We start from the raw sequence: 26,006 nt of genomic DNA on the forward strand, positions 1-26,006 counted from the left end.
TGCAAAAGGAAATACTGATTTATCACATTGAACAAATAAAGAACATTGGTATCTTATGAGCAGTTTCACCTTTCTGCTAATGAGAGCATTTATTCAAAAATTATTGTACACAAATGTAGAATAAGATAATTGAAGCTAGATGGTTCACTAAAAACACACGAACAGTAATGGTAAAGGAGATATATTGTATCACTTTATGATTGAAAATGTATACAAGATATGAAAATGTTATGAGGTATATGTCTATCATTTATGAAATCAATTTGGAGTTCAAAGAAGGGAAGACAGAGTGCTTAAGTGAGAATTGTAATAAGATGTAGTAAATTGAAAGATTTTAAAATTTTGACAGTCCCCTCAGTGCATGTACACTATGATTGTGGTTTTTATTGACACTGTAGATTATCTTTTGTATAGGTTTGTACTTATAGGTCACACCATTTTTCTTACATCTACACAATATACCTATTACAGGTTCCACAGTAAAAACATACAATAGCTTCCACAGGACATTCATATTGCTAAATGATTTACACAAGATATAAAAATACATTTTTGTGTATCTTTTACTGTACATGAGTGGTTTTAATTCTAGTTTAGTTCCCTACATTGATCTGTAATTATAGTTTCCCTTAATATTATACATAATATTTATTAATTACAGTATGTACTTTTTCTCACTGTATGCTCAAGTACTCAGCCACACTGTAAACTTCTTCCTCTATTAAAAACATTTTTAGGGATGCAGGGAACATCTCAGTTTTGAGGTTTTGTATAAATCCTTGATGAATTTTGTGCCACAGTATTCAGGTTATTTTTCAGAAATCTGAAGTCTGTCTCAAATGCATTATGATAAAAGGAAAAATGTTTGTGAGTTGACTACAACATCTATTCCATGATATTTTGAAACACCCTTGATTTTCATAAAAACCTTTTGTAACTTGTTCTGTTACTGAATAGTTTAGAACCTGTTTTTCTTATGAACCCACTTAAATGAGTCCACTGTAATTTACTACGTGCAGAAATTTACTTCCAGGAAGTCCAAACAGTAACTTTTTTTTTATTTTCTTGATTTTTCCTTTTGGAGTAAATGTTGTAACAAAAGGAAGAATATTTGTGGGTTCACAGTAATTGCCATGATATTTTGAAAAGCCCCTGATTTTTATAAAAAAAGCCAGTGTAATTTGTTTTGTTACTGAATAGGGCCATATCCTGTGAATATATCACTTATAAATGACACTGTGGTAGTCAACTTTATACTTTTCTGACAATATGAATCAATCATGTACCAGTATCTCAAAATAAATTGTACACTGATGCTCAACGAAAACTGCGCAATTACAGCACTAGTGTCAAAAATGATCATCACATCAACAGAACCTGACTAAAAGTGTATGATAAAAATTGCACTAAAGCTGGGTGCATGTTATGCAACAAACTATCAGGCAATCTGAAAAATATAAAATGTGTCTATGCTATCTTCAGACACAGTTAGTACTTTAGAATTTGTCAACTGCGAATGTGCTCAATACCATATATTTGATTCTGTTAGCTTTAATCCAACTCTGTCACTTATGTTCTCACCAGTCTTCTTCAGCATCTTCTCTGGCTCCCTATCACTACTGCCATGATGACACTTGATGCTACTTCTTTTTTATATAATTATCTTTCTACTTTGTCACATTTGTTCATTCGATTTTAGATCTCCAGGACTTTCCCTAATATGTTTTCTTTCATTTGGCTGCTTTTCCATTACTTGATTCTTCTTTCATTTTTGTCCATAGCTGCCCACTTTGCCTCTCTATGGCATTCAGCATCCAGTATTTCTGCTCCAGTCTTTGTCTCATGGCAGCTGCCTTCTCTTCTCTCTCTAGTGTCTGGTTTTCATGTTTACCTTTTGTTGATTTTATTGATACTTTCCATTTTATTGTGTTATTTATTTATTTATTTATTTATTTATTTATTTATTTATTTATTTATTTGTCCATATAAATCTCTTTTTAAGTACATATATTGTACACAGGATATTGGACAGAAAACATTTTTTGGCTATTGGATTTTCAAATATCAAACATAAATTTTATAAATTTTTATGACAAATTGGATCTATACAGTTAATAATTACAAATTTTTGAAATACTGTATATTTATAACTTATTTCTACAATTAAAGATACAAATTACATTTTTTCTTGCATAAGATACTGTGAGACTGAATAGTAGCAGTTTTTCAGAAGGTAGGATGTCACAGACTTTTTAAAGCTTTGTAGTTCAGTAAGAGATTTTATATGTCTTGGTAATCTGTTGTAAAGTTTTGTTCCTGCATGATATACACCTTTTTGGCATAATGTGGTGTTACAATGATTGACGTGTATGTCACTGTCTGACCTGGTACTGTAATCATGGACACTTTTGTTTTGAGGAAAAAGGTTTTCTTTTCTCAGTATGCTTTTTTTGACATGCGTGACTATTTCCAGTATATAAATGCAGGGAAGGGGTAGGATCTTTAGATCTTTAAAGAAAGGTTTGCATGATTTTCTGCTGCTCACTTGTTTCATTATTCTCATAATTGCCTTTTGTTTCCTGAAAACTGTTATGGCCTGATGTACATTTCCCCAGAAAATGATACCGTACTTCAGTATTGAATGTACACGAGCAAAGTATACAGCCCTAACTGTGATGTCTTCTGTGAATGGAGGTCCTCCATGGCTTATTTTATGTAACTGCTGAGTAGTTACTTTTCTTCCATATCTTTACTTTCTATTACTGATGACCTCCTTGTGTCAAAATTAGAGTTTAATTTCTTTTTGTCCATGTTTCTCTCAGCAGTCAGCTTGATAAAAGTGATTAACTTATCTTTATATGACATTACTATAAAAAGTAGTCTATGCTATTTGTTTTTTAATGAGTTTAGATTTATATTATCCCAAGAAATATTAAAGAGTTATTTTAGATTAATATACTCAATGAAAAAGTTATTTCCCAGCTGGATATCACATCCCTTCTAATCAGTTTGTACTTTCTTCAAATTTCTTAATATTAATTTAATTTCAGGCACTTAATTTCTTTTAATATAAATTGAAGTTCATGGGTTGCATCTGTTCCTACCTCTGTTGTACTCTTTCAGGTGCAGTTTTTGTAGAATATGGTTATATTTCTTATGTATTGACATGAGCAATCATTTAGTCACTAACCATAGTCTATTTTAATCAATCCAGTTTGTGCTGAGCATGTCCCCTGAGAGCTTGAAACCAAACCTGAGAAGTGGGGGTGAAATGTTAAAGAGGCCACTTTCTTCTGGAAAACAGGAATATGACACAAAGAAGGAATTGTGGCCATTAGGAAAACCAGTATCAAAACTTGAAGCTCTGTCTCAATGTTCTGGTAAGTGCTCAGATGTATTTGAAACGTTTCACAGCCTGTATCAAAATAAACAAGAGCAATGTGATGATTGTTTTGAGGGAAAAAAGAAAGAACATTGAAACTTTAGTGGGCTATATCACTTATTTAAATGTAGGAAACATCAAGATAAAATAATATGATATTAGAATAGACTGTTTCTGATCACACAGTGGACCAGAGGGGAACATTCAATAGTAATATTATACAATAATATTATAACATAACTGATGTTTGTGAAAAATTCAGTTGATATTTTTGAAGCTCTTCAAGGAAAAACTCTGGTAAGAGGGCAAGGGATGAAAAAAACATCTTGGGTTGGAAACTTAAGAACATGAATGTCACACATGGGTGAAAGTTATAGTCGTGATAGTCACCAATATCTCAAATGAATAGGTAGAAGAAGAAGAAAATGCATTGTGTTTATTGTTTCTTTTAACTTTTCATTTTTGGTCCTTATCACTGGAGTATTTAGTTATTTCAATGACCTATTAGTCAGAGAAGATTCCAACTCCTTATAGTTTCTGACACAGAATAAAGCTGAAGTTTCATCTGCACACTTTACTGTGGAAGCTGTAAGCTATACCTATCTGACAGCTTTTGTCAGATCTAAAATATATAACAGAGGTCTGCACCTTCTGGCCCAGCAGAAACATGAAAGAAATGTGTAACTGCTATGGTCATAATGTTTAGCTCTTTTGTAGAGCTATGGTGTAATTGTGCCTCATGAAGTATGTATCTCATCAAGAAGGCATCAAGCTAATATGGGATCAAATTTTAAAATATGTTTCTACATGAGGGTATATTGATACTGGTCTATATTTTTAGACTTCTTCCTTACTGTTCTTTTCATACACATGCCAATAAACAACCAAATACTGATGTATTAGGTTTACTCTGGCAGATTCTCTTTAGAGCAATGGCAGACATAAATTGCAGAGCTACATTTTGTAAAAAGATTACACAAAGAGTTGTCACTAAGATGTGGCTAATCAATTGGTTCTGAAAGTATTACTTTACTAATTCCAATTAAGTCTAAATGTAAACAAATATTTTGTTATTAATACCCTTTTTAACAGCTGATTCATTTAATTAATGAATACCTTGTCTTCTTGCACAAAATCTCAAGAGTACCCATGATGGATTCCATAAAATACAGTGCATGGATGACATGCCCACTTCAGAATCACTGTGACATGCTGCTGGCAATATGATAGCTATGCACTTTGTTATATAGTTATGGAACAAGACTAAAACTGCAGCCACTGTGAGGTAACAGATAAAGAGTCCAGACAATTGAGAGTTACACTTTGCAGGGTTAACATCAGTAGAAGTGACATAGTGGGGTTAAGGACAACCAGTCAAACAAAACAGAAAAATTATGGCATGCTGAAGGATAATAGTACTAGTTCTTATGTCTCCAGTATCTTGGAATTAATAGACAAAAGCATATTGTTAGTCATACAAGACTAGTTCCATTTTGACAGTACTGGTACAAGTATGTATTACAAATTGGTGTCACAGAGGTTAGTAATGACACATGAATGTCAGAACTGGTACAGTCAACTTGGAATATGTAATACCATGTAACCTGTATTTTATGTCACGTTTAACCAGTGATTTGTGCTATCCTTGGTATAATATTAATGAAGAATATGTTATAAATGATGAGGGTGTCTGTAATGTTTAACAGTTTCACCCAAACTATATAATTGAGAATATCAGTACCATTTCTGGTAATACATCAGACAGTAGTGCAATGCCTCCAGACTACTGAAGAAAGAGATCCATTAGAGCTAGACAACCAGCAAGGCAAAACACGATAAGATGTAAATTTGATGTTATCACTGAGAACTAAATTGTAGGCAGACATCCCCAACACGTATTTCATGTTGGAAGGGAGGGGGCAGGGCAGGTGCCACTCCCTTCTTTGTATGATTAAAAAAGACATAAACAAAAATATGTATGTCATTTAAAGATATTTTTATCATTACAGGAGAAGCAAAATATGTAAATGATGTGCTCACCATACCAGATGAATTGTACTGTGCATTTGCTGTTACATCTATTGCAAATGGTCACATAAAAGATACAGATCCCAGTGATGCCTTGGTAAGCAATAGTGAATTGTACAAAAAGTTTTGGAAAAATTAATTTAAAAAGATAGAACAGCTTACATCCAGACTGATTCTAGTCAAGAGAACACTAAAAGATTATAGCTCTTCATTAATCTTTTTCAATGGCTTTCATAAACGAAAACTGTGTCTGTTTTGCTGGTGTCTGGAGTCTCCCAATCTCTTTCACCGTAGTTACTTATGTTAAAATATGCTACAGAATATAAGTGTTTTCTATTAAAAACTGAAGCACACAGTATTAAAGTATGACAATATGTATTTTATATTTTGCTGTGAACTGGTTTTCAACTTCTAGATCATAACTAAAGAGCTCCAGAAAGTAAAAAGCATTTACAAAAAAAACCTTCTAACAATTTTGTAATAGTCATGATTTTCTGTATGTGGGTGTTGAGTCATGTTAAGTGCAGTTAGTACCTTGACCTTCTTCCTGTCCAGGATGCAACAGTCTGTGACAATTAAGTCAGTAGGCAAGCCTGAGATGTTTTTTGCAGGCAAATAAAGTTAGACTCTTGGCATTCATTGAAGACTTACAGAAATTTGTGGATAAATTGTTATAAAGATGACTAGCACACACAAAGTACTCATAATGTTTAAAAATTAACAAATGAATGCTGGTAATGATGGGTTTGTTCCGGTCCTCTATCTTCATGGATGCAAAAAAGGCAAAGTTGGACTATTTCATTAAACGGGATACACATTAGACTAATAAAGTACATCATTCTTTAGATCTGTCATGTACAATAGTGACATGTATTTTAAATACACATCCACATTACTTTAAAGTCTGTGCATTGTGATTTGTACAGAACTGCTGTGGACATAAGATGGTGACACAGCACTAAAGACACTGAATTTGCTTTTGGTTGTTGTGAGGTCAAAATCCCTGTTAATTCATGCAGATTTCGATTTTTTATTGTTTCCCAAAAGTTATTAAGGAAATATTAGGATCCCTATAGCCAGTATCTTTCCTCATCCTAGTCATATCTGAACTTGTGCTTTAGCACTAATGACTTCATTGCCAACACAATGCTAAGCCTTTTTCTTATTTTACCCTTAAAAGGTATAAATGCAAAAATTGAAGCTTTCATCCTATATCATTTATATGATTTTCCTGCAATCGCTCTAGGCTGTTCCTGGGGTGGTGGCATATTATGATGCAAAAGACATACCAGGAAAGAACAGCTTTTACCCAAAATCTTTCTTCAGTTTTACTGAGGAGGAGGTAAGGCAAAGAAAAATCATTAAAATACAGCATGCAGTAGTTTCTGTTACAAACCAATTGGTTCTCTGTGTCACATATTAATTAAATATTTTTTCTGTCTTAATAGATATTTTGCTCTGGAAATGTAAAGTACAATGGACAACCAGTAGGAATGATTGTGGCAGAGTCACATGATATTGCTGTTGAAGCTGCCAAATTGGTGAAAATAAATTATGATGTTGTTAACAAACCCATTCTTCACTTAAGAGATGCACTTAAATCTGGAGAAAAGAGCAGGGTTATGGTGATTGGTGAAACTAAGCCAACTGATCCTGAAAGTAAGTATTTAATTAAATGTGCATCTTTCTTATAACAATGTGACAGCTTTTAGAATTATACATCTACTTCATGCAGTATTACTTCACCCAAAGTCAGTAATTGCCTTATATGATTTGCAATAATCTATGACATTTGCATGCCATCCTTCTGTAACACATCACAACATCTAGCAACATTTCTCTCCCATCTCTTTACACACTTCCCTCCTTTGCTTCATTTGTTTGTATTCAGAAGTTGTTGCTATTATGGCATGAGGTAAATCCATTTTCATACATATCATCTGCCTGCTGTGACAGGCAGGCTAGCACCAAGTAGACAATATGACAACCAGCGCACAAAGAATCACAGACCTTGTGTAACATTGAGCAGTAGTATTTCTCAAACTCACCTCTTTGCAACATGTGGTGTTTTTCCCAAAAAGCCACATGGCATTCTTCTCAGTGGCACATCCTGTAGACATGTCTATCAATATGCACACTAGGACATGCTCTTCCAAATTTTGTTAGTGACTATAAAAGGAGTTTGTTCATGTGATAGAAATTACAGCATTTGCCACAAAAAAAGGGGGGGGGGGGAGACAGAGACAGCTTGCCAGGGACTGAGAATTATATGTACTGAACATCCAATTATTGGAGTGCACTGACCTGAACCATTGGTGCAAATTGCATTCCAAACCTTGTATCAGCTGGCAAAGAGGTGACATGGTGTCACATGTGCATCCTCGTACTAAGTAGACCCCTCTAAGAATGCACTGGACCGTGATGATATTAGAAGCTTACAGACTAGGAATAATTAATAACTGAGTGATCTGATGCACATGATCCACTGGACAATATTTTCCTGAGAACAACTTTTAGTATTTTGTGTGTTAAGGTGAATTAACTACATTGAACCTGAAAGCGAAGAGATCAGTTACTATAGACATTGCAAGAAGCCATTGTCTGACACATGTAGTCTGGAGCATTATTAAAGATTGAGACTTAGCTGTTCCATGCCATTGTTGATTTCAGAACTGATGGGTTTTTCAATTTACGTTTCACTCCCTTTGTGGCAACAAACATTTACTTGTTCAAAGTTAGACGTGAATTATTATTGACAGCATCAAAGACATCACTATACTTTGTCAGTGAGATTCTTTCTTTTAAATGAATAACCTTTTTTTGTGATATGTAGTAACTTGTTGCAAGTGATATATGGACTAGGCCATTCTGTCCTGTCCATTCCCTTGCAACATTTATTTCAGGCAGATTAGTTGCTGGAACGCATTTCCGTTTCCACAATGGTGATCCCATTTGAACTGCACAACAGATGCCTTAAGAACTTAGCATCCTAGTAGGCCAAACTGAGAATGAGTCTGAAGCTGGCCAACCTCTTCCTTTGTGTTCGGGCCAGGCTTGCACCCAGAACACTCCCCCTCCCATGGCACTCCAAAATAACAGGACTAACAGCAATTTTGCATTCCACAGCCAGTATGGGCTTTGCACAAAACAGTATTGTCACTGCCCACACATTTACTTCCCCCATCTGGCCAGTTCACACCGTGTTCCATGTGATGCCTTCAATTCTTAGGACCCCGGCTGTGTTTGCCTCTGCAGAAGCAATTTTTTCAGGCTCTTTGGTAACTAACAAATCTACACAGTTTGCTGTGATTCTCTCACGACTGGATCCTACAATCACTGCAGAAGTGTACAACATCATCACCATCCTACTCAAATCAAGAAAATTCAATGCACTCAGAGACTGACTGGTAGGCTGGTTGACCTTGTGAGGGATCCAATGCACATGGTCATCGCAGATTGGCTTGGGTGCCTGCCTGCTGTTGTCCATATGGCACTGGCCGCCCATAACTACATAAATTTCAATGTGGCAGTCATCATTGTGGTGCAGGGTGTTTGAATCATTCGACACCCATGCTGTGTCACCACAACTCACTGCCGTCTTCCCCTTCCACAGAGCTGTTCCCACCTGCATCCAGTGTCAGTTTCCTCACCCTTTACTGCCTCTAATGCCCCCCAGACATGGCACAGCTCATGAACTGCATGATTATGGAGATGAACAAACCCACTAGCATTCTGGTGTGCATGCACCAATTCAAATCCGCACTGTGCCTGACACCACATGGTGATGTCCATGGCTGGCATGTACTCACCTGGCATTACGTGGCATCCTCCCCTCACCCTGTCTGTAGCCTCCAGCATGCTCACCTGTCCAGACATGCTCCCCACCCTCCAACTAGTAGCAAACAAGTTCGACCCAGACGCAAGTGACATCTGCAGGTATCACTAACTCTTCAGCATCAACACTGCCATGTATCACCCACACTGCCCATGCAACCCAAACTCCTACAGCAGCCTGGCTGTTCCACAGTGTCATAGTGCCTGTTTATGTGCAATCATTAGACACCTGTCTCCTCAACACTTTACCTCCTGGACGCTGGATCAGACCCCTCCATCTACCCTTGCTGGTTATTGCCTGCTGCTGGCCATTTTCCACCTCTCCCCTATTTCTCACAACAGCAAATGGTTCACCAATTGCTGCTTACTGTTCTGACACCTGTTACATTGACCTTGGCCAACATTACAGACTCCCTTCACCCACTACAGTTGTCTCCTTGAAGTGGCGAACCACTGTGTCGTTGACAGCACTTCTCTCCACTCCATACCTGTGACTCCCACACCACCACTAGTTTTGCCATCAGGCAATTATTCTATTCTGGTCCCTTTGTCAGCCTCCTCTCGAAATTTCCAGTCTTCACCCACCCTTACAGTGCCTGCCGTGAGGTATGGCACAGTGTACTTCACCACATGCAATGACACCAGTCCCCAGTTTTCTGCAACCTCTGCCATCTCCCACCTGTCAAATGCTGGAGTCATAGGCTGAAGTCTAAGCAGCCATTGCTACTGGGTTGTTACACCTCTCAAAAAGCCCCTGGACTTCCACCTTGCACCTCATTCACAGAAGAACGAGACTTGATACCCATGCAGCGACTTCTGCATGCTCAACATTAGAAGAGTTCTTGACTGTTATCCAGTCCTACTATTACACAGCTACAGTGAAAACCCTAAAATTTTGTATTTGTGGGTGTCCACAGCCTCCAGATGTTTAATAAATGTAAACATGATCTGTAGTTGGCTGTAATGTGATTTTTATTTAATTTAATCATGTTACAGCCTACTACAGGCCTCGTTTATGCTTATTAAGCAGTGACAACCTATTGGGTTCAACTGTGTTCTGCAAGTTAGACAGCAAAATAGCTTTTAGGCAAATTATGGTAGCCCTAGGAGATGTGGAAAAGAGGGCAACAATCATGCCTTTCAATGTATTCAAAAGTGTCTTTATGCCATTTAGGCTTTGCAGTGCCACCCATACCTGGCAGCATTTCCTCAATGTCATCCTACTAGGTGCCTCAGGCTGCTTTACATACTTGGATGGTGTTCTCAGTTACTTGTTCAACCCAGCAGAGTACCTTTGCTACCTCTGAGAGGATTTCTCCCACCTCCAGAGTGATAACCATCATGGAAAAGTGATTTTTGATGTCCCAGAGACTGACTTCTTGCGGCATAGGATATCTCCTACTGGCTCCCACCCTCCACACAAGAAGACCCACAATATCAGTAAATTCCTGCAAAACTTTTGAAGAATGCTGCAGATTCCTCTCAATAGCCAATTTTTATGGGCACCACTAAAGAATGTGGCTAATGTCCAGGCACTGCTCAATAATACCCTTCAGAGCAACCACAGCAAAGGCAAGAGGCCTGTTCCCTGGACAGCCCAAATGACAGAGCTCACAAAAAAATGTTTTTCTGATGCCTCCCTGTTAGCACACTGCCTAGCATCTGCTCCCCTGGTGGGCACAGCATATGCAAACCAGTCCATCATTGGTACTGTCCTACAGTAATGTGTCAAAGGTGCTTGGTAGCTTCTCCTTGAAGCTGTCAGAACTGAAACAGTGGTGGGCCACATAAAACCAAAATCTTCTTGCCATATACGAGGCAATAAAGTATTTCTACCTCTCTGTTGGAGGATGCCCCTTTACAGTGTTCACTGACCACCAACCAGCCACCTCAGGTTTCTGCCAAAAAGAAAGCAGCCAAATTTCTCCTCAGCAGTTCTGATAACAAGAATGCATTTCACAATTCATGGCCAATATATGACCCATGGCAGATATTGACAATATTGTTGCTGACTATCTTAGTCGCTCCTCCACCATTACAGCTCCCATTGATTACACTCCCCTGGGAGCACCCAGGCAGCTGACCCAAATTATAAAAACTGCGGACTGATCCCAACGCCAAACTCAGCCTTCAACCATATACTATCCCAGGTGTGGTGTAGACTTGGTGTGATTTATGCATGAGTTCTGACTGTCCAGATGACGGCCCTAAGGAATGAATATGCCCCTACCTACCCCCCAACTTATGCTGCCTGGCTTTTGATTGTCTCCACAGTTTGTCTCACCCTGGTGCTCAGGAATCCATGAGTCTTGTGCAAGAATGCTTTGTATGGCCTGGCATACAATGAGATCGTACCGTCTGGCCATGCTCTTGCCTCCCTTGTCAGCATGTCAAAAATAGGCTGCCACACCCACACTCCAGTCACCTCTTTCCATCTGGTTAACCATAGTTTCTCCCATGTTGATATTGACCTTGTTAGACCCATCCCATCATCAAATGGCCACAAGTATATACTCACTGGCACCAGTAGGTTCACACAGTGACTGGAGGAGGTTGGACCACTGCCCAACACCATGGCGGATACGGTGGCTATGACTGTCACAAGCAACTGTATATAACATTTTGGCTACCACTGCCACATAACAGGAGACCACAGCTGACAGTTCACATCATGCCTGTTTAATAGATTAGCCACAACTAGCAGCACACTCATTCATTTCACACCCGTTGCTACCCTGCCGCAAATGGCATGGTGGAGTTTCCACAGAACATTGAAAGTTGACCTCACATGCCATAATACAACCTGCTAGTTCTCATAGGTTTGCATGTGGCCCACAAAGCCAACTTGGTTGCATCTGAACCGTGAATTTACTTTCAAAACCTTTCCTTAAGAATTTACTTTATTTAATAGTGATTCATTAATACATTTGATCACATTATGTGAGCTTGGAAGTAGTTGCCAGTGGGTAACTGATGAAAACAAACTAAATTTCTTTCAACAAATGGAAATTTTATTCCTAGAACCCCCTTTTTTTTTAGAAAAAGATTTAAAATTATAATCAGAAAGCACCCTCTAAATATCAAGTTACAATTTATTCAGAGGCAGAAAGAACAAATTTTTGACAGTATGAGCTTTTGGGCTGAGAACCTTGCCACTCCCTTTTGACACAGCCATAGTCACGACAGTTCACAACAACCTCTGAAAGACTACACTGGTGGAAATCTGCAACACACCAGATTACTTTAAACTAAAAATTTTAACAACGCACACAAGCACATAAACTATGCACCCCATAGGAGGGATGGAAATGGTACAAAACACTAACATTAGAAGATTGACTTGCCGCCAAAGGTGCAATTTGATTTTAAAAAACTCTTACAGTGGAAGGGTGGCAACTTTATATACTAAAATGACCATTTAAATAAAAACCTAGGAAATGTAGTCTTACATAGAATATACAAGGTTGGCCAAACATGCTCTACATTACACACATACTGCCTTTCAAGGTGATAGGCAAGATAAATACATATTTCAGGAATTCGGCCGTTACACTTCAAGCAATAAATTCATTAACACCAAATCCGACAAACATGACAGAGGCAGCTATTAATGTATGGCAGACCGACAGACAGACAAACAGACACTAACTGCATAACAAATGCGGATGAGAGACAGACGAGCAAGCTGGGGATGAGAGACTGACCAAGAAAACACGTAGAATTTAACAAGTAAATGAAACAACATATCACGAATCACTTAACTTCTAATAAACTGTGATGTCTGGCGAAGACCTAGCACAGCACCCCCAAAATGCTCTCCCACACCGTCCGCTGCCAACCGCTTCAACGGACACAGGAAGGCACGCCGATCTCCTGTCTCACGGCGTCACAGCTTGCACCGGCCAGACCGATGTCATGCATTGACTCCTGTTGCTCTCATGTCAGCCGCAAAGCCACTACCCCCCGCTATACAGTGTGGCCCACTGTACTGACGTGGCGACCTCACATGTGCCGATGCTCAAGATGGACAAGTCATCTTGTGTCTCAGTGCGCGACTGACCAACCGATCGATCCAACCGCCAATGACCATTGTCTGAACAAACTCGAGCATACTGGTGGGCTAACACATACTAGCACTCCAGACGACAGACAGACACTGACTGCCCCACACTGACCCGGCTGACCAACTGACCAGACTCTCCGCCTAGCGAGCCCATAGCACCCCTTAAATGCACGTGAGCAGGCTACCTTTCCCCTTTCCCACCAGAGGGGGACACCAAAGCTGTGATTGCCACAGAAATGGAGGGCGACTGCTTCACACTAGGTGCTGCGGCGCACTCTTCAAAACAGCAAATTTACCACGGCTCAGCATCTACCACTGAAAGCATGTGTGGACAACCGCTCATCATCTTAGGAGATGGTATCAAGTGCCAGCCAATGCCAACCACCAATCAAGTTCCAGCCTTCACTGAACAGCTCCACAACTGTATGGCATGCTCTGAGTGGATGCCCATCATCCACTCCTCCACCCACAGTATTCCAGTCTATACCTGGTGCTCAAGAGAGGAAACAAGATTTTTCCACCTGCCTCCATGGTAGTCCCACCACAGTCTCCATAACCATCTAAAGCTGGCATATATGAAGGACCTTCCCAGCCTGTGCACACCATCCACTGTTGAAATCGAGCTGCCATTGGATGCTATAAGCAATACCCTGGCCGGTCGAAATGGCCGTGCGGTTAAAGGCGCTGCAGTCTGGAACCGCAAGACCGCTATGGTCGCAGGTTCGAATCCTGCCTCGGGCATGGATGTTTGTGATGTCCTTAGGTTAGTTAGGTTTAACTAGTTCTAAGTTCTAGGGGACTAATGACCTCAGCAGTTGAGTCCCATAGTGCTCAGAGCCAATACCCTGGCTGCCACCACCACCCCAGCAACCAATATGAGAGACTCCAAGAGGGGACTACGTTGCCATCCCTATCATCACCTACACTGGCAGAGTTGCTCATGACACCTGCTGCTGCCTCAACCATGCAGTACTTGCCCATGCTCCCATGGCAGCACCTGACTCATGCTTTCACCAGCAGGTCATAACAACCTGTGGCACCATCAGGTGACAGCTTGCAGTATACCACCTGTGTGGGACTCACGTTGTGTCACCCACCTGGTATGACTTGCCTGGGTGCCAGCAGGCTGCCACACCCTCTGCAGCCTGTGTCCAGTCCCACCAGCTGGCTGTGACATCTCGACAGCCCCCTTCCTGACTGGTGGTGCAGCACATGACCACCCCCAGGCACACTGCCAGGTGATCATCCAGAGGCACAGAGTACCACTTGCATCCATCATTGCTCACCTCAGAGTGCTGAATGATACTGGCTTTGATCACCATGTCCTTCAACCAACTACTCACCTCCCACAAGGTGCGAATTCTGTAGTGACACACAAATCTGTTTTTGCATGCACCACCCATCAGCTGTCACACAGGCTAGCATCGAGCAGATGACATGTCAACCTGCACACAGAGAATGGGTGACAGTGATTAGCATCAAGTAGTAGTATATCTCATGGTCATTTCTTTGCAAAGCTTGTCATTTTTCCCAAAAGTCACACAGCAGCAGGAATTCACTTTGCAGCACTTCCTGTGTGGATGACTAGTAACATGCATGATTGGACACGTTTTAATGGCTTTCCATGTGATTAGTTTAGATTCAAGCCAGAAGACAATGAGTGGGTAAGTTGGCTTAATAATGCATAGCAATGTAGCAGCATACAGCATTTGCATGTGGAAAGCTGCAGTAGATAAACAAAGGTTTTCATGTGTGCAAAAAAAAATGTTCATCAAGGGCTAAGGATTATGTGCATGGAGCTTCCAATCATCAGAGTCTGCAGAACTGAACTGTTGGCACAAATTGCTTTCTAAACCTTGTATCAGTTGGCAAAGAAGTGACATGGTACAACCTGTGCACCCACTGCATTAAATAGGCCCTCTATGAATGCAGTGGACAATGACAAAACCAGAAATTTATGGATTAGGAATTTGATGCACAGGATCCACTGAACAATACTATTCTGCAAACAATTTTAGCATTTTGTGTGTTAAGGTGAATTAACTACATTGATCCTGAAAAAAAGAGATCAGTCACTGTAGACATTGCAAGAAACTATTTTCTGATCTGTGTAGTCTGCAGCATTATTAATAGTTTTTATTTTATTATGAGACTTAGCTGTTCCACTACAGTGTTGATTTTTGGCCTTGGGATTTTTAAGTTATGTTTTGCTACCTATATGATGCCAAATATTTGCTTATTCAAAATTAGATGTAAGTTATTATTGTCAGCATCAAAAACACCACTGTAATTTGTCAACCAGATTCTTTTTTTTTTAACCCTTAAGTGGGCACACCATTCTTTTATAACACAAGTGTGTACTTTGTACACATGTCAAGAATTACTTTATTAATTTTACCAAGGTAAACATGTTTGAACAATACCATAATTTAAGTTCAGTTTAATGACTGCCCACGGTAGCTGAGTGGTCAGCGCGACAGACTGTCAATCCTAAGGGCCCAGGTTCAATTTCCGGCTGGATCAGAGATTTTCTCCACTCAGGGACTGGGTGTTGTGTCATCCTAATCATCGCCATTTCATCCCCATCAACGCGCAGGTCGCCAAAGTGGCGTCAAATCGAAAGACTTGCCCCTGGCGAACGGTCTACCCGATGAGAGGCCCTAGTCACACGACATTGTAACACTATTAGTATAGTTCAGTTTAATTAAACAATGATAAAATAAACTTACATTATATCAGTATATTGTCATGTAGAAGTGTTACCGTCCAGTAATGACCCAATCACACCATTAAACAGCACAGTTGTTTCGGATACCAGCCAACTGCCTAACTGATTTCCTAATTATTTCAGAGACAACTGCTTCATTGTGGGTTTGTACTGAAGCTCAGAATCTTGGTCATGTTCTTGCAGCAATCATGATTTCTTTCTCACTTAGTCACAGCTTATTTCATATCGCTGCTGCTCTCTTGTACATATGACAATAACCTTATCACAGTATTAGCTGAAGCAATAATGAAGGAATAGGTGTGGGCTTGCAATTGAAAAACAACAATGGGGCAATTCAAGACAATGTTTAGAGGCTAGTGCACTTTATACACAGGTGTGGCCAATAAAGTATTAATTGAGTGGTACGTAGTAAGTTTTTACATGTAACATATGGCTAAAAAATGGCTCTGAGCACTATGGGACTCAACTGCTGAGGTCATTAGTCCCCTAGAACTTAGAACTATTGAAACCTAACTAACCTAAGGACATCACAAACATCCATGCCCAAGGCAGGATTCGAACCTGTGACCGTAGCGGTCTTGTGGTTCCAGACTGCAGCGCCTTTAACCGCACGGCCACTTCGGCCGGCTGTAACATATGCTCTGTGCCTGTGCATTCTTTGTAACATATATTTGGAGCAGATCAATTGGTGGAATGTACTGCTATTCCTACACTAGTATCTGTATAGTCCAATTTACAACTGTTTTCATTAGCTGCTGCCACGTGAGGTAGCCACGCAGCCTGAGGCATCTTGCCACGGTTCACGTGGCTCCCCCCCATCAGAGATTCAAGTCTGGTGTGTCTGTTGTCCTTAGTGTAAATTAGTTTGAGTTAGATTAAGTAGTGTGTAAGCCTAGGGACCAATACCCTCAGCAGTTTGGCCCCATAGGAACTTACCACCACAATTAGCTACTAAAATCTGTGGAGTGTAAATTTATGCTGAACTCCTAGTTATTTCTCTTTATACAAGTAGGTTCCTCTTGAAAAATAGTTTTGTCATTGTCTCTTCACACTGCACTTCTATGTAACTGGCTGCAAAGACAACATTTTTAAATAACAAGATTTAGCTGAAAGAGTTAAAAGTTGCATTTATCTTTTGGCAGACTCATCTCTCTCTTTCCTTCTCCCTTCCTCCCTCTCTCATTCTCTCATTTCCAAGTTGTTGTTCATTGTTGATGAAAGTAGTACATAACCAATAGTCATGCCTGTGAAAATTATGGCATGTGTGAAAGTCTCACTCTGTGTGCATGTATAAGTTGGCTCATAGCAGCTGTCACATTTTCCATCAAAATAAATAGAAATGGTACTTACAGAACAACATTCTGTAATGTGCTGATTCTGTATTTAAATGTCTGCTTCTAATTATTTTAGCATACCATAGTAAAAGAAACTGCAAAGTTGTATGTACTGTCTCAGTTTGAGACATTCAGCATCATTTGAAAGTCTATGTTTGTGTATGCACCCAGGTCTGTGTGTGTTTGATTTATCCACAATTTTGCCAAATCACAACATTAAAATTTTAGAAGTGCAAATAGGAAAAAAATACCTTTAGTCTTACAGAAAGCACTGCTGTCCTTAACCCCTAGATTGATCTCAACATGATAATGCTTTATTGTGCATTTTCCTGTTGGGGGATAGCCATTATTTCCTGCCTTCATTCTCTTAATGGACTCATAAGACAAATACAGTGAAAGTGGCAGTGGTTTACATCTTAATGTGGATTCTGAACCATGATGCCACTTAGAATTTTTCAAAATGCAAAAATTATTGTCTTTGGCAAAAGAAGGAAGAATAAGTAATCAAAACAATCTAGGACCAAATTGGGATCAACATGTATCCATTTAGCCACATAGATCCATAAAAAGAGAAAAACATTAGTTTCTCTAAATGTTCAGTAGCAACAGTTATGGCATGGGAAGGGATGAAAAGTTGTACAAGTTGTTTAGTGTTGTTTCTGCACACTTTCTAGGGCACATTACCATTAGACTTTCTTTCTCATCTGCAAATACAACAAGTATAAGGTGACTTCATTTTGATAATTATTTTTCTGTTTTTGCCAAGAACTTGCAAAACTATAACTTCATTGCTGATAACATATTCTCATTTTTATTAATTTTCTTTTTCTACTTAAAGGAAGTGTTTTCTTTCTGTTAAGCTGCAATACTTTTACATGTTCTTATGAACAATTGATTTTCTTTTCTCCTCATGATAAACCACATTTTGTAAGTATCTTGCCACTCAAAGTTTGTAACTGTATGAATTAGAAGAGGTTTCCTGTATTTACTAATTATGTTTGGTGCTGCTCAGCACATGCGTCATGAAAATAGTAATGGCATGGTTTCTAATATAAGATTGTATCATTATAAATATCAATGCAATGTAATGTGACCAAATAAGCATGCAAAATATTGCTTCATACTTCATTAGTTGTAAAGCAACGTTTATTAATCTGAAGTTGAAGATTGGACCTAGGGAAGTAAAGGAACTCAGGGAGTACAAAGAACATCTTATCCATAACAAACACAAAGGTTTTTCTGAATTAACTACACAAGAATAGATTACAAGCCTCCAAAACAGTGAGCAGAATTTTACGTAGTATTCATCATAATTTTAATTTTAATCATGGTTTGTGTCAATAAAGAAATGAATGTAAAGAAATGATTGTGAAGTTTTTGACTGACGTACTTAACAGTGATCAGGGGCAGTATTATGTCTTAACCCTAGAAATTCTCGTCCATGCCAGTTACTAATAATGGACCATGGATATATTGATGATGTTTTTATATAAAAGAAAGTTGTGTATTAAATGAAAACTGTCAAAATTTTTAAATTTGAAGTAGTGATGGCAAGTTGTATCTTGATTATTTCCAGTGTCATGAGAGTTTCTAAATAATTTGACAGCTATATTAGCTGCTAAATGAAACAGTCTTCTTCACTGAAAATTCAAAAACATACCATCAGTCAATCATGCTGAGAAACCATCATAAGTCACTGCACAAGAGGAATTTTGATTGATGTGTGTGTGTGTGTGTGTGTGTGTGTGTGTGTGTGTGTGTGTGTGTGTGTGTGTGTTTGTATGAGAGAGAGGGGGGTGGGCGGGGAAGGAGGGAGGGAGGAAGGATACTTTAATGGTTTTAAAGTGGGTTCCTATAATTTTATTTTGTATTTATTTGAATAAAGAATTATTATTTCAGAAAGGAGAAAGACAAAACATGTCATTAAAGGCAGCTTTGACATTGGCACTCAGTATCACTACACAATGGAAACACAATGTGCTGTGTGCATTCCAATAGAAGATGGTATGGATGTTTATCCTGCTACACAGTGGATGGATGAGACTCAGATAGCAATATCAGAAGTTCTTAAAATGCCAGAAAACAGGTAATATTTTGCATGCAGCTAAAGCTTTATATTGCTTCTTACAGTATTGAAATTTCCACAGAAATAATATCATTTCACTAAATTTTTCTTTTTTAATTTTGGTTTTTATCTGTGGTAGTTAACTACACTTCGCATAAGCTATTCTTGTACTGTATGTAGAGTAAATACTGTGGTGATTATATGTGACAAATTGAAATGATGTGGCAGATGTACTCTCAGACCTCAGTACCTGCCCTTTGCTAGCAGTTCACTAGCAATTACTCTTCCTGAGTATTTGTATTGGGCAAACTCTTAGACCAAAACTACCAAAGAAGCCTTAAGGCCATAAATAAATGTTAAAGTCACAAAGAAGTCTAGTTCGGAATTGGAAGTCCAAAATCACCTGTACTGTAAAATTGTCCAGTTTCTTTAAAGTAGAAATGCTTTTGAACAATATTAGAAAAGAAACTAATAAGTCTCCAGAAAACATCTCTGTAAGAAATGAAGATGGATTGAAATCATTGATCATAGAATTCAGTCATAAATTCCTCACAACAGCTGCAATTTTTGTACTCACTAGTGATCAACCAAATACAATTGTATTACATGTACTTCGGCAGACACAGCATGCACCATCAACACACATTGGTTTCAAACATTCAACTCCTTAGACGTTATAGAACTCCCCACATCATTAAAAAGTAGTAATTTTGTTGACTATCAAGGTGTTTCTAGCAGGTTGTTAAAATCTTTTCTTCACTTTAATAGGATTGCCCTTATGCTATCTTTGTAATCAGTCACTTACTTTGGGCATATGACAGACTTAAAAACACTATAGTAACACCCATGTCTAAAAATGGAGACAGAGAAATCATTTTTAGTTATAGAACCACTTCATTCTTTCCAGTCTCTTCAAAAGTTTTCTAGAAAGCCATCAATGACAGAATATCAACTCAATTTCCTGAGCAGAAATTTTTAACTGCCTCTCACTTTGGTTTTTGTACAGTACTCTCTGCAGGAAATCCATGCAAGATCTCACAAATTAAACCCATGCAGATATAAACAAGAAAAATTACCCTATCATACATCATGTGATATTGCCAAGGCCTTTGACTACGTGCCTACAAAATTCTGATTTTAAAGAATAGGTTGCAAACTAGTGTTTGCTGATGATGCAAGTAAACTACTGTGAGTTGAGCTGTGTACAATGTTGGATGGCCATTAGTGTCACTGGCTTGCATTGACATTTTTAGGACATTTTAAGAACATCTAAGCCACCTGACTATTGTAGTAAAGTGTGTTCAGGAGACATGCTGCCCTCTTAATAATAATAATAATAACATATTTGTCAACAAAAAATAAGAATATTGCAGTATCTATTTAATGGCAGTGAAGGCTGTCCTAATACAGAGAAAATAAATACAATTCCTGATTTTTTGTCTCCTTGGCACAATCACGATGTGTGGAATTTTCTTGGAATTTTCTCATGCTACTGGTGATTATGGAGGACATATGTAATGAGGTACCTCTCTTGCAAAGAGATGCCAAATTTTCTGGACGAGGTGCACTGTATGATGAGACTGCCAAGAGAGCACTTCAAACTGATGTAAGTGTTTATGGGATAGGGGCAGTACCAGTACAAACTGGAGTAAGTGCTAAAAATGAAATGCATATGCTTACAGAGTACTCTGCAAATCCTAGATGAATCACCCTACAAGCAAGAAAGAGTGCCTTGTGGTTGTTTGGACAATCAACAAGTTATGGGTGTATTTAACGGCAAACTATTCACTGTTGTGATTGACCACCATTCTCTATGCTGGCTGACTAGCCTGATGGATCTGTCAGGTTGACTGGCGATGACAACACAGCAGTATATGAAATTGGATGCAAAAACAAGGATGTTGACTGCCTTTCATGGATACCTTTGGCAGAACATAACATTGAGGATGAAATGTCAGTCTTATCTGCATTAAATGATGTTGCTGCTTAACAGAGAGAAGATCCAGTTTTGCTAAAAACCTTAGGAGACTTGAAGGAGGGGAAAATGCCAAAGGACAGTTCGATTTAATAAACAGAACACTATAAAAGAGGAACTATTAGCCAATGTGGCAGAAAAGGTTGCCTGATATCCCAGTTCATTTAGAGCCAGTTATGATGCTCCATCATCTGGCCACTAGGGGTTTGTGTGGACAGAATCAGATACACATATCATTAGCTAGATCTCTGTCATCCATTAGATACCATTTAAGCCACTGTAAGAAATGCCAGCAGTGGGAGCACATGTCACAGTCACCTACGGTGCACTGATACTTATTCTGTCGGCAGTAATGTCATTCATCTGGACTGGAATTGACCTCTTGAGAGGGTCCAGAAATCAACAAATGGATTCCGATGTACAATAGCCTGCACTGATTACCTCATCAGTTATGCTGTCACCAAAGCTGTGACTGATGAAGCTTCAAAAACTGCAAGATTTCTTGTACAAGATATCATTTTGAAGCATGGTGGCAGACCATGTGATGGTCTCTGAATGCATAAAAGTTTTGCTGTCCATAGTAGTGTCAAAGGTAATTTCATATTGTAGTGTCAGCAGTAGGATGACAGTTGTCTACCACCCAGAGATGAATGGCCTGCCATAACATTTTAATAAGATGTTAGCAGATAAGATAAACAGGGTGTTACAAAAAGGTATGGCCAAACTTTCAGGAAACATTCCTCACACACAAATAAAGAAAAGATGTTACGTGGACATGTGTCCGGAAACGCTTAATTTCCATGTTAGAGCTCATTTTATTACTTCTCTTCAAATCACATTAATCATGGAATGGAAACACACAGCAACAGAACGTACCATTGTGACTTCAAATACTTTTTTACAGGAAATGTTCAAAATGTCCTCCGTTAGCGAGGATACATGCATCCACCCTCCGTCACATGAAATCCCTGATGCGCTGATGCAGCCCTGGAGAATGGCGTATTGTATCACATGTTCATGTCGAACAGAGAGGTTGGGGGTACAATACTGCCTATACTAACAATAAAACAAGGCATTACAGGCTACACGCCATTCTTTCCCCTCAATAGTCATGAGGTCAAAATGATGATGGGCATCAAGTACTGGCCAGTGTTATACAACCTGAGAGACTTGATATGGATTTTTGTACCTGTGTGGAATGTGAGTCTATTGTAAAAGTTACTAAAACACCACATTGGCCCATAAAATGTCCTTTGTCACTTGTCACGACATTGCATACAAAATTGAGGATTATTACCCTTCATTAACAAGACAGATACACAGAGACATCATCCATATCCTCTATATGAAGCCCTGCTATAGTCCTGAGGTGCAAATTGATGATGGAATGTTCAAGGAAACTGAAGACCCACTTGACAATCCTGAACCTTTGATGGTAGGGGCTATCTCCAATGCTCATCAAAATGAAGTGGATATAACAACACAACTACAACATGAGGATTCCACAACACTGCCATACAGAGTACCACGTACAAGACCTAGACGTGGGATGCTGTAGCTTGTGAAACAGATGGTCATTGTTTCTCCAGCAGCAAGAGCACTGCAATGAGCTGTGGCGCATGCAGTGTGGAGTTGCAGTTATCATCAGTGGCTAACACGCTGTGGGTGTCTATCCACAAGCTGTGCTGCACACAGTGTGAAGTTCGAGTTATTGTCAATGGCTAACAGGCTGTGGGTCTCTAGTTCAGATACAGTCAACAGGAAATATTTGTTGTTTACCATTTAGCATTTCTAAAAATTTCTAGAAATTTCTTATGGTTGTAATTTTTCTATATTCTGGACTATTTGATGTCTGTATAAATATCAGCACTCTGCATACAGGAGGCAGATCTGATTTTTCTGTACACTGCTATCCATAATAAACACACTTTCAGTGCTAAGCATTATCCCTCATTGACAACCTTGCTTTTGGATTTGAGTCATACACTACATGCAAAAATATGGGCTACATTTGTTGGTGTCTAACAGCGCGACATGTTGAAATAAGGGCAGTACATAGACAGATGCTCAGTTAAACATTTTTTGCTCTCAGAAGAGCCCTCCATTGTGTTGAACAAAATCCAACAGGAGTGCTTGGTTAGGTTTCATATTTTCACTCTCTGTTGTCCAAGGGAAAAGGCATCTAAGGTATAAAATATTTATTCAATAGAATGGAGCAGTAAGAATATTGTATGTCGTAGACACTGGCTGCCAAGTAAGATTCATTTTAAGGAAATTGACATGTCTTATACATGCAGTGTCACACAGAAGAAAAAACTGAAGTAGTGTTATATGCATAAATACATGTGCAAAATACACAGTTTTTGTATGTAGCTGAGATACGGACACCTTAAATTAGTGTGCCAAAGCATAGCACTACTCAAAATAGGAAAAATCTTGGATCACTAATAAAGCAAGTCTTCTGCTGCAGGTGGTTAACAGTACTGCTAAAAATGATACAGATGAAGGTAACTATTTTCTTATAAAGTATTTATATATGAAATTAAATATTAAGACAACAGTAGGAGATAAGCAGCAGCTATTTAATATAACTGAGGGAACAGCAGGCGTACTCCCCACCACCAAGTAGTGGCTATCATGCTAATTTACTAGAATGTTTCCTCATCTGTTCATGACACATCAGCAGGTAGCAAGTTGCATATACAGAATTCTGTTCACTTTTGTAGCTTACTTCTTCAGTCAGTCTTGCTAGGATGTGTGCATACTGTGTGTTGACACAGGAGAAGCTGGCAGCAGTTTGTGGAAATTCACCCTGTGAGCGGACAGGTGGCCACTCCTTCAGCTGGGTCTGATGAGGTACATGGGGCAGTGATTTACTAGTTATTGGGAGCTCCAATGCTAGGCACATTATGGGGTCCCTTAGGCAGACAGTGTTCATGGCAGGAAAGGAAGCCATTGTGTGCTCAGTATGTCTGCCAGGGATGCCCCATCCGAGATGTGGAGGTGACCCTGTCTGCAGCTATCGAGTGTGCAGGGTGCATTCATCTGCATGTTGTGGCTCATGTCAGCACCAATGATGCTTGCTGCATGAGTTCTAAGGCAATCCTCAGTTCTTACAGGTGACTGGTGGGATGTGCTGAAGACTGGTGGCCTTCCACTTGAGGTACAAGCAGAGCTCACAATTTGCAACTTTGTCCCAGAGTTGATCGGTGTTCTTTGGTTTGGAGGCAAGTGGAGACTCTCAACGAAAGGTTTCCTTGACTCTGTGATGATATTGGTTGCAGATTTAAAGACATGTGTTATCGTGTGGGGATTTATAGGCATCCCCTTGATAGGTCAGGGGTTAACTACACAAACAGAGCAGCTAGGAGAGTACTTGTGGAGTGCACCTGAGGGTTTTTTTCGGCTAGGGAGTAGTTTGAGGTGCTCTGATGAACACTCACCCAGTCAGTATGCAGCAAGGAATGTCAAACAGCATTCAGAATAACAACACTTCAACTGACATAATTTTATCAGTAAACCGTTAAAGTGTTTGTAATAAAATTCCTGAATTTACTGACTTCCAGGGAAGCTCTCACACTCAAATTATTCTCAGGACCGAGAACTGGCTGAAATCCAAAGTGTAAATCTCTGAGATATTTAGCATGTCATGGAACACTTATGGTAAAGACAGATAATAGGCTATAGGAGGAGGAGTGTTCACTGCAGCTGGCAAAGATATTGTCTCTAATGAGTGTGACAGTGAAGTTATTTGGTGATGTATAACAGGTGTAGGTGAAACCAATTTAATTGTTGTATGTTTTTACCAGCCACCCAATTCTGTTGTGATGGTTCTGAAGCCATTCAAAGAAAGTCTAGGATCAATAGCATGTAAATAAGCAGATCATGCAATACTAGTTGGAGGCGATTTTAACCTAGACATGGACGTCTATGGATTCATTGGACAGATAGTCATGTGAAATACTTTTCAACACATTTTCTGAAAACTATCTTGAATAGCTAGCTCAGCAACTCACATACAACAGAAATATCTTAAACCTCGAAATTACATATAGACAGGACCGTATCGACAATGTCAGTATAGAAACAGGGATTAGCGATCATGATGTCATTACAGCTACTATGACTATGAATGACTATAAATGAGTCAACAAGGCTAGGAGAGTGTTTCTGCTAGATAGAGTGATAAGCAGTTTTTAGTATCTCCCTTAGTCAGTGAATTGGCATCACTTAGTTCCAGTAAGATGGGTGCAGAGGAATTATGGGCAAAGTTTAAGCAGATTGTAAATTTTGGTCTAGAGAGTTATGTGCCCAGTAGGTCGATAATGGATGGAAAAGAGCCACCATGATTTAATAATGGAATTAGGAGGATATTGAGGAAGCAGAGGCTGTTGCACTTGTGGTTCAAAAGGGAAAGCACAGATGGTGACAAGCCAAGGTTAGTAGAGATTCAGGCATCTGTGAAAAGATCTATGCATGAAGCATACAACTACCACTGTCACACCTCAGCAAAAGACCTTGCAGAGAATCCAAGGAAATTCTGGTCATATGAAAAATTGTTAAATGAATCAAGGCTACTATTCAATCCCTTGTTGAC

At 39.1% G+C, this 26,006-nt stretch overlaps 1 protein-coding gene across 1 annotated transcript in view; it reads left to right on the forward strand.

The window, feature by feature from the left end:
- The window catches only part of LOC124545141 (xanthine dehydrogenase 1-like), a 241,452-nt gene that overhangs the window by 159,900 nt on the left and 55,546 nt on the right, over positions 1-26,006 (forward strand). The window contains exons 12-16 of the mRNA XM_047123970.1: positions 3,215-3,380; positions 5,392-5,507; positions 6,657-6,752; positions 6,859-7,069; positions 19,269-19,455. Of these exons, the coding sequence (XP_046979926.1) occupies positions 3,215-3,380; positions 5,392-5,507; positions 6,657-6,752; positions 6,859-7,069; positions 19,269-19,455 (776 nt within the window). The remainder of the gene's footprint in view (positions 1-3,214; positions 3,381-5,391; positions 5,508-6,656; positions 6,753-6,858; positions 7,070-19,268; positions 19,456-26,006) is intronic.

This window comes from Schistocerca americana, chromosome 8, assembly GCF_021461395.2.
Source record: "Schistocerca americana isolate TAMUIC-IGC-003095 chromosome 8, iqSchAmer2.1, whole genome shotgun sequence".
In the NCBI taxonomy this organism is placed as follows: Eukaryota; Metazoa; Arthropoda; class Insecta; order Orthoptera; family Acrididae; genus Schistocerca; species Schistocerca americana.